Source organism: Elgaria multicarinata, chromosome 1, assembly GCF_023053635.1.
Source record: "Elgaria multicarinata webbii isolate HBS135686 ecotype San Diego chromosome 1, rElgMul1.1.pri, whole genome shotgun sequence".
Lineage (NCBI taxonomy): Eukaryota > Metazoa > Chordata > Lepidosauria > Squamata > Anguidae > Elgaria > Elgaria multicarinata.
The window spans coordinates 78,224,388-78,238,041 of NC_086171.1; the positions used below are offsets into that span (position 1 = coordinate 78,224,388).

Consider the following 13,654-nt stretch of genomic DNA (forward strand, 5'->3'; position numbering starts at 1 on the left):
TGTGAACTTTCTTTGCATGTATATATTCTGCATCCATTTTCGATCAATAAACTGTTATCTTTTTGCACAAGTGGCTTGTTTCATCTTGATAACCAAAATAACCTGATGACTTAACCTAGCAAAACCAGTACCCAACTCAACACAAAAGCCTTTGAAGGCTAAAGTTACACATAGTTTTGTTTTTATTGCTTTTAAATTTTCTACTGGGTTTAGCTTAATGATTTGATAGTTTTATCTGTGTACATTATTTATTGTTTTATATGGTTTGATTTTATCTGTATGCCACCCTGATCTTGGGAGTCTATCCCCAGGAGAGTTGGATAAGGACCTGCAATTTCTTCCCTTTGTGAATTTTGTCATGTTTGGAAGTAGGTATGTTTTATAGCAGAATATGCATTTGTGAATGTATGCAGATAATTAGCCCATGGTATTTTGTGCTTAGTGTTTTATGTAATTATAACATATTATCATGTGTTTCAGGTAGCCCCTGGGGAAGGAGTAGGTCTACAAAATGGGCTAACACAAAAATAAACAGGCACTTTGTGATTCTGTCACTTTTGGTTTTTGCATTTTCTGTGCCTTCCAGTTGTTGGTCATACAGAACGCTTCACCATAATCTCCAAATTTAATCTGGAATATTGCATGGTACTACACTGTGCATACTCCATGCTAAAAAGGTTAAAATTCAATGGTCAGTCAGGCAATCCAAATTCTATACCAAGGGAACATTTTCTACAACCTACATAGCAGGGGTAGGGAACCTCTTTTGGAAAAGCTCTCAAAGACTGAATTCCATGATGGGCAGGTCCAAAGGCAAAAAGGGTGGGTCAAAATACCAGCATATTTTAGTTTAACACGCTTACTGGCAATAATTAAGCCTTAGGAGAACAATTTCTATCTTTTAGAATGGGGAAACCTGCATAAGCCATAAATTTACCAACCATCAGCAGTTGGGGAAAAGGGGCTATGGGGCCATCTGGTGAACCCTAGAGGGCTGGATTGGGACCCCAGGGGCCTAAAGTTAAACCCACCTGCTATATACAGTATGTTTAAAAAGGCACATTATCTCTGCCTTTGCTAGTCATGAAAGGCAAAGGAACTGCAACTCCCCCACACCCCAACCACTGAAAAGTCTTGTTCAGCCATCTTTCTGGCTTCTGAGATTTCAGCAGTCATTGTCCACACACTTTCACAGACATAAGAGCTAGAATTTTTAATTTCTTTTTAAAAACAATTAGCAGAGATTCTCAGGAAGATTAATCCTGCATTCACCACCATGTTCTGTGCTCCTGCAAAACTGCAGGACACATAGTGCCCTTCTGATAGTCTTGCTCAAAAGGGCCATTTAAAAGAGGGTTGGCAATGGCTCGTATATGAACTCTGAAGTTTCGGTTTGAAAGACTTAGTCTTGGACCTCAGCCAGATCTACACTAAGCAGGATATAACACTTTGAAAGTGGTTTGAAAGTGGTATATGGAATGTGTCATGAGCCCGAACAGTTGTTAATACCGTTATAACGCAGTAATGTAGATCATGCCCTTTGCCGCTAATCATTTTCAAAGCTTTCCATCATACTGAGGACTGGGAAAAAAATCTCAAGAAACAATTAAAGATACAAGATACGTAAATTCATTTTATATGCCCTTTATCTCAAAGAAAAAATGATATAATCATAGATCACAAAGTAACAGTTTCTCAAATAGTTTGCTTATACCCAACGGTGCACATTGTTCTCACATTTAAAAAGTGTGAGGAACCTAACTATACTGGGCTATTACTAGAGATGCACAATACATTGCACATGCTTTCAAAAAACAAAATATTTTTTTCTGTTTAGAAATAGAAATGTTAAGAAGCCTGATATATGGAGGTTTTCAAAAGATATCCCAACAAATATTTTGCCTCCTTTACTTTTTTTTTTTACTCTGTAACATTAAACAATTTTATCTGATCATTTTAGTCTGAAGAAAATATTCTTCAGTGAAGCAGGAATTGCCTGTGGTCTTGAAAACACACATCCATGCATAACTTTTTGACAAAATACTTCAGAATGTTAAATACCCAATAACCACTTCCAAGTGGGTTGTGCACTTATATAAAAGGTACAATGGAGAGGTTTCAAAACTCATCCGCACATACCGTGTTTGAAGCCACCAAAGAATAGACTTTAAAACTTTATACATATTAAAAGCACTGATCATTGACATGGTGAAGCTTAACAATGTGTAGTAACTGAGGCAGTCTTTTGGGCAGAGGTAGAAGTTACTTTCTAATTTTTAATGCAAACTTTTCACTATTCCCCCAAACCCACAAACAGACTTGGGAAACAAAATAATGATTAGAGTATTATTTCTTTTCAAGCTAAGAACTCAGCATTTTAACGTATTTTCTGCAGTGTTAATGTGTGTCCATAAATATAGGCTGATTGGCATTATTTACTTCCTCCCTCTTTCACTGAGAGCGAGTTCAGACAACACAACATGGGATAATTTACTGCAAGGGGCTGTAGTATGTGCTGTCCCCGATTATGAATATGCAACCCCTGGCCAGGGGGTGCCATGGCTTGTTGTGTCATCCAAACCTGGGTGGTGGAGGCTATTGGAAGGTTAAATAACTCTAGCATAACTCTAAAACAACCATGGCTTCTACAAAGATAATTTAACCCTCAAATAACCCCCACCATCCAGGCTCAGATGACACAAGCCAGAGAAACCTCTGAACTAGGCTTGCATATTAATAATCATGGACTGCATATGCTGTGGCACCGAGGGTTAATTAATCCACAGTTGGCTGTTGTGTAAGCCAAGCAAGGTCTAATTGTCTAGGTTATATATAGAACACAATTGCAAGATACAAATATAATCCAGGGTGCTTCCAGATGGGTGGCTACTAGCGTTATCCAATCATTGCTCTTCAACTACTAACTACAAACAGAATTGTAATTGACTTTCCATACTGCAGAGGGCATTGTGCTTTTCCTTTAAGTACATGTTGCTGACACTGCTCTGGACATGCTACATCCCATTCACACTGATAGACACGATATAGCTGTGGGTGGAGAAGGGAGAGGTTACAATTCACCTGAGCAGCAAACCTGGGCAGCCATTTTTAAATAATTCTTCCTGCCAGCAATCATTAAGCTGTTATTTAACTGGCATTATAGTACTTATTTACTGAAGAACTGCCCAATTACTCTGTGAAGGGTTTAAAAAATATAAAGGGATTGATTTAGATGTCCTCCAAAGATTTTTTTTTAAAAAACAGCTTCTCTTTTTCTGCTGTTTCCAACCACATATATACAATGAGGGGGGGGGAAGCAAGCACTGGCAGCTACAATCTTTCTTCACATTGAGTTCAGTGTTTTAGCATTTTGGGATTCAGCAGGCTAGAGGGGTGTGTGGTGGTAGTGAGATGGGGGAGTCTTTGCAAGTCTCTATAGGTGAAAGTGCAGTAGATATCAAATTCCCTTGAGCTTGCTTAATCTAGCCCACCCCCGTCACCTCCAAGCAAAGGAATAAATGGGCTGCTGAAATTGACAAACTGTGGTTCTCCCCATCAACCTCCTGGATGCACTCCTTTCCGCACTTTGTCTAAAGCTTCCTAAGCAGTCACAAGTTTAATTCAGGGGAGGACAATTTGAGGGCCACAACTCCCATCATCCCTCACCAGATGAAAGCTGTAGGCCAAAAATAGCTGGAAGGCTACATGTTGCCCACTTCTGGTTTAAATTACTAATTCCTCAAGTTGTTTCAGGAAGCCGACTTTTCCTACTTACATCCTTATCTGCTTATCATTTCCCTTCTTCAGTGTTGTTCATATTGTTTTTAATTTGCATTATTTTAATTTCACTGTAATGCATTAGTGCCAATTTAAACATTTTGTTAAAAATGGAATGCTAAAATGGTGCTTGCTGGGAGAATGGAGCAGGGAGCCACAGCCCTGAGACAGCTGGCAGAAGGGGACCAGGCAAGGAACACAAATACATGAACCCACCAGCCAAATGTAGGAAGTGTGTGTGGTGGTAGTGAGGCTTCAAGCCAATCATAATATTTATCAAAAATTGCAGGTTTTCAGCTTCTGCTAGGAATCTTCTCCTTAACTGAAATAATGCAAATAATTATTTTTAATATAGGTGCATTAATAGTAATTAAATTTAAAAACACAAAAAAAATCTATTGTGCTAAATGAAGATGTGTGGTGACAGGGCTCAGTTTCCCAAAACGTTACTACCTCTTCAAAACCCTGCCTCTTGGAAAAGATGGAAGAGTAGCATCTACATCTGTTCAAAGAAGTCAGCCTTTCTGATGTCCGGGAAAATATTGGGTAAGCGCAGGGAAAACAGAGCTGGATCATGGCAGGATGACTATGCCATGTAGATACCCTGTAAAGTGAACAAACAGTGAGTATTCTGGAGTAAATGCCTAGTGTGGAAGCACCCAGGAAAAATAAGTTGGGGGGGGGATTAGTTGACTCAAGCAAAATGCATACAAAGTAGTGCAAAATAGAAGTAAAATGCATATTTACTTTGATTGCAAAACAGTTGCTGTGATTATAAAAAAATTCATGACAGAATATTCACACATCAGTCTATCATATTGTACGGTGGACAACAGAATGCTTAGTGATAAACCTCATTGCGTTAGTTCAAAAAGTTTCCTTTTTGAGCTAAATTACATAAGGCTTTTCTGGTACCAAATTATCAAAAATGGTCTTTTGTCAAAGTCACAGCAGCTTGCTTATTTTTTTCCATGGTCTTTCTCTGAATCCAGAAGTGCAGAGCGAATTCCTAATTTCTTAAGCTCTTCTACTAGGTCTCCACTTTGATGCATCTGGAGAAGTATGTCGCAGCCTCCCACAAATTCACCATTGAGGTAGACTTGAGGAATAGTAGGCCAGTTAGAATAGTTTTTAATTCCTGCATCAAAAAAGAAAAGGCAAGTCAAACCACAAGTTCCCAAACACGTTTGACAACTTATAACAGTGTTTCTGAAAGTACAGGGAGGTGAAAGGCAATTAGACTACACTGGAGGTAAGAAAGGAAATGCATAGCCATTTTGAATGCCTTATTGGCCATAAGTCTACATTACTGTTGTTTCTCCCTCTCTTTTTGTTCAGGTAAGAGACCTTTCCATTTGCTCTTGCTACTCCGTAAAAAACTATTTACACCGTCAGCACTCTATAAATCAGTTAAGGCTTGAAGCTTCCAAACAAAATTTTTGACACCCACTGGAATTGTGGAAAGGTATTAGCATGTACAAAATCCAAAAATGCTGCAGACCCAGTTTTTTCAGGTTAAAGATAGAAGTAATATGGGGAAACAGGAAAGAAAGTAGGAGCTGAGAATGGAGTGTGAAACAATGTCAGGCAAATAGGAAATTATAAGTATAAGGATTATTTATTAATTTATATAGGAGCGCAGAGCAGCATTTTTGTTCAGCTGCTTTATAGGTTAGGCTGGGAGGTAGCAGCTTATCCATGGCCAACCAGTGAGCTTCATGACAATGTAACCTGGATTCTCCATAACCAAACCCAATGTACTAGCTAGTGTAACACACTAGTTTTCTGTAGGAAAAAGGAAAGTGTACACACAGTGAGATTCCAAGATTGAAAAGAGGGTATTTATTTATTACATTTTTATACCGCCCAATAGCCGAAGCTCTCTGGGCGGAATAGACTGTACATTTTGAAAGGATTATTTCAAACCATTTGAGAAACACTGGCATAAAGTACTGTAACACTTAAACTTGATTGCTTCCTACCATTTAAAACTTGCTATCTGGATATTTAAAATATTATAGTATTCAAATGGAGCCTGCAACAAAATGTTACAGTGCATTCTTCCTCCTAAAGGCATGTTCTTGTACAGAGCTCCATGCATCCATTCTCTCCAGCAGGGCATTCCACTCATCATCCCTACCCACCCCAATTTTGTGGCTACTAAGTGTGTTCAGTTGTCATTGCACTATTTTTTTTACCCCTTAGGTTTTTTTTCCTCAAGGCATAATCCTATGCATGTTTAGACAGAAGGAAGTCATACAATTCCCAGCTCCCTTAGAGGATTTTTGTACTTTTGAAAACCTTGGAGTTCCTTCATTCTTGTTTCTCAGTTGTACCATTTTGGCTATTATCCTGGCAGTGTTCACTAAGTTGCTTTTAGAAGAAGTGCTAAGAGGCAATTTGATCAATATTCAAATTCCAGCACTGATCCTTTGCCAACAGATTCATAGGAACTACATAAAGGATTATGTTTCACATGAGAAAGAAGTGTTTTTACAAAGATCTAGCACCTCTTGGACCTAAGCTTAAATATCTTTGCATATTAAACTGTTGAACTTGTCTTAAGTGTTTAACTTTTTATACACTTCTGTTTGGCCAATATACCTCTGTCCAAATTCTTTATCTCTTCCTAGCAGACCTTGGGAGTTCAGGGAGTGGTGTAAGCTGTTGCACATATGCTAGAGAAGTGTTCTGACGTATGTCATAGTCCCATAACGAAGTTGCAAGGGCACAATTTTTAATAAAACTAGCACAGAAGTTAATGAACTACTGCTATGCAGTATATTAAGTCCCTGGAACGGCCGTAATACCTCCGAAGCATTGTGCCACTCCAGAAACCAGGACTCACTATAGAAATTCCATGTATCCCTGAAGATACAAACATGAAATATGTTGAAAGTATTTCGATTTCTTCCTTGCAAAGATCTCAAGATGAATATACTTTATTGTGCAATTTCTCTCTCCCATGCCCCCTTATCACACACATACACACTGAAGGCCTTTGTCCATAATATAGGATTAAATTAGACCATCCTCAGTTTCTCACCAAGTATGCCTGTGAACCACATTCCTCATAACATTTGACACATATGTGCTTTGAGGGTGGAAAGAGAACTTTCATTTTCTCAGGTACAAATTATTGCAGTATGTATTGTCGAAGTGTACATCTGCACTACCTTGAAGATAACAGGATCAGATTTGTAAACAGACATTTGCCTGTGGCAAACAAGAATCACTTCTAGGCAACCACATCTGGAAACTTGTATTAACTGCTGAAGCATTGATCCTTTCTTTCCCTAAGTGTGTAGGGAAGAACTTAGTATGTGTGCACACACAGAAACAGAAAAGGACACCCTTGAGCTGCTAACGCAGGGCAGAATATGGAAATCAGATGCATGTTCAATCAATGTAAATTTGGGCATCTTACATGAAAATGTCCTCATACTTACAATGAGAAATACAGGAAATGCCACAAAGTATTTGCACTGCCAGATCCAATTCATGTTTATGTAGCAATACCAATACTTACTCCTACATAAGTGTGAATGAGATTACAGTACTAATGCCACGTTAAAGTGCTCTTAAGACAGTCAAGATTAATTAAAATAGATTACTCTCCCTGTTGTATCCTTTTTCAGATGCCTAGGTGTGCCAAAGCTAGGTGTGTGTGTGTGTGTGTATGGGGGGACTATTTGTTTTTCCATGTACGCACTCTGGGATAGTATAACCCCTGAAGTGGAATCACATGCATGATCACAGCATCAATGTGTTTTTCTTTTGGAGTAGAAGAAACGCATCTAGCATTTTTTCTCTTTAAAGTAGCAGCTGCTGCAATTTTCCACATATCCCCATTTCAGCCATTACTACTCACGTGAATGGACTGCACATATCAGTACCAATTACTTATAAGTTAACTAGTTGCAGTAACGTGTACTCCAGCTCTAGCCTGCATGAATAACCCATAAACACCAAACAAGGAGATGGTACTTATTCTCTGTTTCTTAATCCTGAATAGAAGGGTACAATAGAAGGGGACAAGATGATAAGAAGTTTGGCTATAAGTGAACACAGCTGGAAATAAGATACCCTTGCATTACTCTTCCATTGGTGAGTCACACCCTGACCTAAACTGGATTGAATGAGTGGTACAACCATTCTATTTTTGTTAGTGGCATTTTTATTTATTTAATTTATTTATTACATTTCTATACCGCCCAATAGCCGGAGCTCTCTGGGCGGTTCACAAAAATTAAAAACATTCAAAGTATAAAACAACAGTATAAAACCATAATATAAAATACAATATAAAAGCTCAACCAGATAAAAACAGCATCAATGCAAAATTACAAATTTAAAACACCAAGTTAAAATTTATTTATAGACTGTTAAAATGCTGGGAGAATAAAATGGTCTTCACCTGGCGTCTAAAGCATATAATGTAGGTGCCAAGCGAACCTCCTTAGGCTTACTTTTTGTGAATGTTAAGGGGGAAGGGGGAACTAGACAGAAAGAAGGACAGAACTTTATCTTTTAACAGTTGTATGGAAGAGGAAATTTCAGGAGGTACAGCTCTTCTTTCTCTGTACATAACAAGCTGCACCTGCCAAAATTCCTTCTTCCAGGCAATTGTAAGAGGAATAGAAACCCTATAATCCTTTGCATCTAGGTCAAGCAGAAAGAAAGGAAGAAAGATTAATACGTACAGTTTAAAAGAGTCTGAAAACTGGTTTACTACTGTTCTGTTGCATTAGCCTGCATAGATTAGATTAGAGGTGGTTCAGACAGATGGCGCCTAGTGCTTCCAATCAAAAGGCATTGAGCAGCTATTCTGTCTTTTCCTCCTTAATGGATTTTTTTCTAATGAGAAAAAAGATGGAAGAATCGGTGGGAAAACTTGAGAGAGTTACAATGTGAAGACAAAATTGTCTGGATGCCCTACAAATTCAATAAATGATGCAAGGTAATTGCACACACAAAAACCTTGTCTTGAACCACCCCGGATAGAACTTGTGTGGTGTACAGTAATGGATTAGGATTAGATATGCAAGTTTAAATTCTGGCTCAGCTACAGAGCGTACAGGCAGCACAATCCTATTCGTGTCTTTTCTAAAGTCCCATTGCATTTAATGATCTTAATCCTGGATAAATAGGTATATGATTGCACCCTGAATTACTTTTAGCCAGCCTTTCCCTCCTCCCAACTTTGAAGCTAAAAAGACCATGACCGCCATCCTTGCCAACCCACCCAGCTCCAAAATTGGGAGGAAGGCAGTGAGAGGAGGACTATTGGCCGCCGCCGCTTCCTAAAAGCAGCACCCAACAGTACATATTCCCTCCTATCTAGCCTATCTAAATGGAAAAGAGTGTTGCCCAAAGGCTCCCCATGTACCTTGGGAAGCAACATCCTGACAGCACACTCTCTCCCAGAAAGTGTCCCACGCACCTTTCGACAGCAATGCCCAGCCACTCCCTTGGGAAATATAGAGGCGAGCACTGGTTGCTACTTCCCAAAGGCTGGCAGGCAACAATTGCACACACACTTTCCTGAGTGAAATGTCAGCGGGGGCGGGAGAGTGACAATTTTTGGCTTGACCAGCCACACCAGCCAAAAAATGCTTGAACTGTGGCCAGCCACCATTTCTCAGCCTAAACTACCCCACAAGGTTGTTGTGAAAATAAAATAGAGGGCAGGCATGGCAAATGGGTAAGGTACCCTATGAACACCTACCTAAGGTCCAATCCTATACATGTTTAGACACAATAAGGTCCTACAAGTCCCAGTATCCCCAGCCAGCATGCTGGCAGTAGCAGGACTTTTTTTCTGCCTAAACATGCATAGGACTGTGTTTTTAACCTCTTTGGAGCCGCTCTGTGAGCCTTTTTTGGCGGAAGAGTGGGGTAAAAATACGGCACATAAATGGACAAACAATAAAATAAACAAATACAAAGGTAATAAATAAAAGGTAATAAAAAACAGACTTCTTAATAAAACATGTTAGAAGTGGGTGGCAGGTCGGGGCTTAAGGACAGGCTGGAAATGCTGAAGGGCACCAGGGGCTCTGCAGGGCCCAGTTTCTTGGAGGAGGAGGAGGGAAGCGGGGCGGGCGGGCGGGGCGGACCCACACAGCCGTTACCTTGCCGGAGGTCGGAGTCCTGGAGGACGTCGTAGGCGCGGTAGTCGTTGACGCCGTGCAAGCGCAGGATCTGCACCACGGCGTTGCTGAAGCCGCACTGGGGCTGGGCCGGGCTGCCCTTCATGAAAACCACCACAGGATGGGCGCGCACCAGCCGCTCCACCGCCTCCTTCGACCCGTCGCCCGAAGCGCCTCCCTCGCCCCCGGCGCCCGCTCCAGCTTGGCTCAGCGGCCGCACGAAAAGCCTCCAAGGCCGCGAGCCTCCCAACAGCCGCAGAGCTGCGGGTAGCCTGTAAAGGGACCCGCTCATGGCCGCTGCTGCCCCGACCTCCTTCTCCCCTCACAAAAGTATTCCTCTCAGGTGCCCCCTGCGCGTTGAGGGCCTCACGGAAACACTCCCTTCTGATTGGTGCGAATAGATGCCCGCCCCCTAGCAAATGTAAGTTTAAGAAAGGTCGGCATTCCTATCAATCACGTTGGAGCTACCAGTAACTGTAGAGAAAGGCCGCCTGTACCTTAATAGCCCCGTCCTCGCTGACCAACCAGCGAAGGCAAATCCAATACCAGGTTCTGATTAGTTAACGACACTAGCCAATTGTACGGCGCCGCTTTGGGCCTTTAAAATCCCTCTCTATAGGGATAGCGTTGAGGTTTTTCGTGACAAGGCTTAGAAGTATGGCGATGATGGTGTCGAGTTTTTGTGTGTGGTGAATCTCAAGGGAGAGGAGAAGGAACGAGTTAGACCCGTGAGGAGGACTGAAGCGCACGGTGATGTCTCTATAGTTCTATGGTAGCCTTCCTTGATCTGGTGCTTTCCAGATGCGTTGGACTACAATTCCCAGTATCCATCAGTCATGGGGATGCTGGTAATTGTAGTCCAAGCGCATCTGGAAAGTACCAGGTCGGGGAAGGCTGTTCTGTGGGTGAGTAGTGACGCTAAAGGATCAGGCTCACCTTCCTTTTCTGTTATATTTTTAGAGGGATGTGCGGAATGGCTGGTTGTCTTCCTACTGTAGATGGGCGTGCAAATTGTGGGGTGGGTAGGTGGGTGGAGTTTCAGGTAACAGGAGCTATTAATATTTAGGATTTGTATAGCATCTTAAAGCGTTCAGTGTGCTTTATGTAGCTGTAATCTTTACAACAACCGTGTAAGGTAAGTGAATATTATTATTCCCCATATTGCAGGGGTGTGGGGTACAGCTGAGGCCCAGAGTGATTTGTCTAATGCCACGACAAAGGGAGGATTTGAACTGGGGTCCTGATTTCAAGTTTAGCTACGATCTCATATTCACATGTGAAGGTGTTTGTACAGAAGAGAAAGTGTCTTTTCATATGCTTGACCTTTTGGTATAGTATTATTTATTATTTTATTTATTACATATAATAAATATATAATATAGTAAATATATGATATTGTTGTTAATCTCGGTGAGTAGAATATGGCGGGATCTTGTATTGTGTAAGCATGGAATGGATAAGCAGCCAAGTTCTTTAATGGACAGAAAATTAATACCTAACAATTCTTATTAATGAGAGAGAAACCAGGTCAGATCTGGAAGATAAATCCTACACTTGAATGATGAATTAGAAGGTAAAATGCAGTTGAATTCAGATATCCTAATTTAGGCCACAGCTAGACCTAAGGTTTATCCTGGGATCATCCAGGGTTCGCCCCTGCCTGAGCACTGGATCCCCTGTGTGTCACCTAGATGAACAGGTTTGACCCCTGGATGATCCAGGGATAAACCTTAGGTCTAGCTATGGCCATAGTGTTTCAGAGGAAAGATGCTTCTGAAGGTTCAACTGGCAAAACGAAGCTCATACACTTCCTAGCCTGGGGAACATATATACTAGTTTTCTCCTTATCTAATGATATGGAATGTACAGATTGAAGCCTATGCAACATATCTAGAGAAAATGCAGTTGGAATTCAAGGAGTTCCTTTCATTGGGCAGTATCCAATGCAACACTACTGCTAATGTAAATTACACTGGGCTAACATAAACAGCCTCTAGCATAATGCCAATCGCGTTTATGAACAGGCTTTCTGAGGAAGCTTGTAGTGCCAGCAAAAGCAGTTAACACTGCGCTACAGATCAATTATGCTAGCACAACCTGGCTGATGTTAGTGGTAGTGTTGCATTGGATACTACCCTTAAGTAAGGAACTAAGAAAGCTGCTGGCTATTTTTTCTGGGTTGTCTAAGAATGCTCAGCGACATCTTCAGTTTGAATTAACTGATCTCCAATTTTCACAAGTTTGTAGACTGTTGATGTCCCACGATAGACAAAATTCAGGAATTTGGTGAACCATGCACTCAAATTACCTTCTCTTCTTTGGCAGCGTGCTAACGTTTTTGCAGCTGAAAAAAAAGCATGAAGATTTATGTCCGCACGGTGAGCATCTCCAAAACTACATTTGACACCAGACATTCCTGCAGTACTGTCTCCCTAAGTTGAATATGAAGGTGCAAGTACTTCCCAACCTGGTTAATGGGAATGTCAGCTGAATTTGATGGAATTGACCTCTGCCTGTCATAAGAGGTAACATGAAACTAGTGCTAGAAAGATCGGTATTGCTGATCCATTCCATTAAAGACTAACACTAAAGACTATGAACTTTTGTAGGCAAGAGCCTGCTTCGTCAGCATCTGTATGGGCTTCCTTACAAAAACTCATGCCACAATAAATGTGCTGGTCTTCAGGGTAACACAAGATTTTGCAGTTCTTGTGTGGCGTGCCAAGCTATCCATTCATTGCAGTAAGTCTGCAGCCTTGAAACTGCCCTTAGTTGCATTTGTACTCTGGGTCTATTGGCTTTGCAGAAAGAGCATCTGATTGAGGAAGCCGAGGCAGGACTGTAAAAAGTAATGGCAGCGCCATGTGCAATGTTCCTCTGACATACCTAATACTGTTGCCACGGAGATAATGATTGTCCCAGTGTCATTATCCATCTATCAACAGTAAGAGTAAATTTGCTGTGCGATATTGTTCAGCAAAGGAAGCATTTCTGTTGAACACTAAAAACTGCTACAAAGTTTAGTGTATTCTCTACAGCCATTTAATACATCTGTATGTTTTATGTTCTGAACATACCAAAATTGGTAACATTTTCCCTTTTGTGTGTATGTGTGTTTTCAGGTTAAGTGAATTCAAGTCTTCCCCGGACAATCCATAACTGAAGATTGAGTGTCACAAATGCCACTGGTCAGGAACAGTGTTCAGTACTTAAAGTAGTGCAGCTTTTTGCCTGCTGAAGTTGCCTTTTCAAACAACATGGGGGCAGAGGTGCTCAGTGCGACTTGGTCTAGTAAGTATGCTGAGGATGTCAGCCTTAGTCAGTTCTTTTGCTGGTGAGACACTGTGCTCAGAATCTAGTCATCCATCTTGCAATGTTTTTGTTAATACTCCTAGATGCTGCATACACTACACAGAGCAGATTTACAAAGAACTAGGATGCAATATTAAGTGCTCAAACTTGGATTTTTTAGTGCTATTGTAATTAGTAGTTTGAATGCCTTAAAGCTTATGTATGCCAATCCCTTTGGCCAAGATGAAAAATTAAAATTTAAACCAATCTTGCTGTATTCTTGCATGGATACTAATGGTGTTTTTGTTCAGTGAGTCTGTTGCCCTCAATTATCCACTGTTTCTTCTTTCATGTAGAAAGCAGAGGTTCACATATTCTGGCTGGACTTAATAGCCAGCCATTATTTGTAGACTAACACTACCATACCTCTTCCA

General features: G+C 40.8%; 1 protein-coding gene, 1 long non-coding RNA gene and 1 other non-coding gene across 3 annotated transcripts; 2 read left to right on the forward strand and 1 right to left on the reverse strand.

Annotated features, from left to right (window-relative positions):
- Positions 1-1,628: 1,628 nt before the first annotated feature.
- Positions 1,629-10,274, reverse strand: GLRX5 (glutaredoxin 5). The gene is made up of 2 exons (XM_063130760.1): positions 9,912-10,274; positions 1,629-4,915 (listed from the first exon to the last, which is right to left on the reverse strand). Exons 1-2 carry the CDS (start codon positions 10,219-10,221, stop codon positions 4,737-4,739), a joined length of 489 nt encoding a protein of 162 aa, XP_062986830.1. The 5' UTR covers positions 10,222-10,274; the 3' UTR covers positions 1,629-4,736.
- A 326-nt stretch (positions 10,275-10,600) lies between these two features.
- LOC134392239 (uncharacterized) lies at positions 10,601-13,386 on the forward strand. Its single transcript, XR_010025035.1, has 3 exons — positions 10,601-10,679; positions 12,255-12,454; positions 13,052-13,386. It is a non-coding gene; the product is annotated as an uncharacterized LOC134392239 (long non-coding RNA).
- On the forward strand, positions 12,675-12,948 carry LOC134413491 (small Cajal body-specific RNA 13). The gene has a single exon (XR_010026499.1). It is a non-coding gene; the product is annotated as a small Cajal body-specific RNA 13 (non-coding RNA).
- Positions 13,387-13,654: the final 268 nt, after the last annotated feature.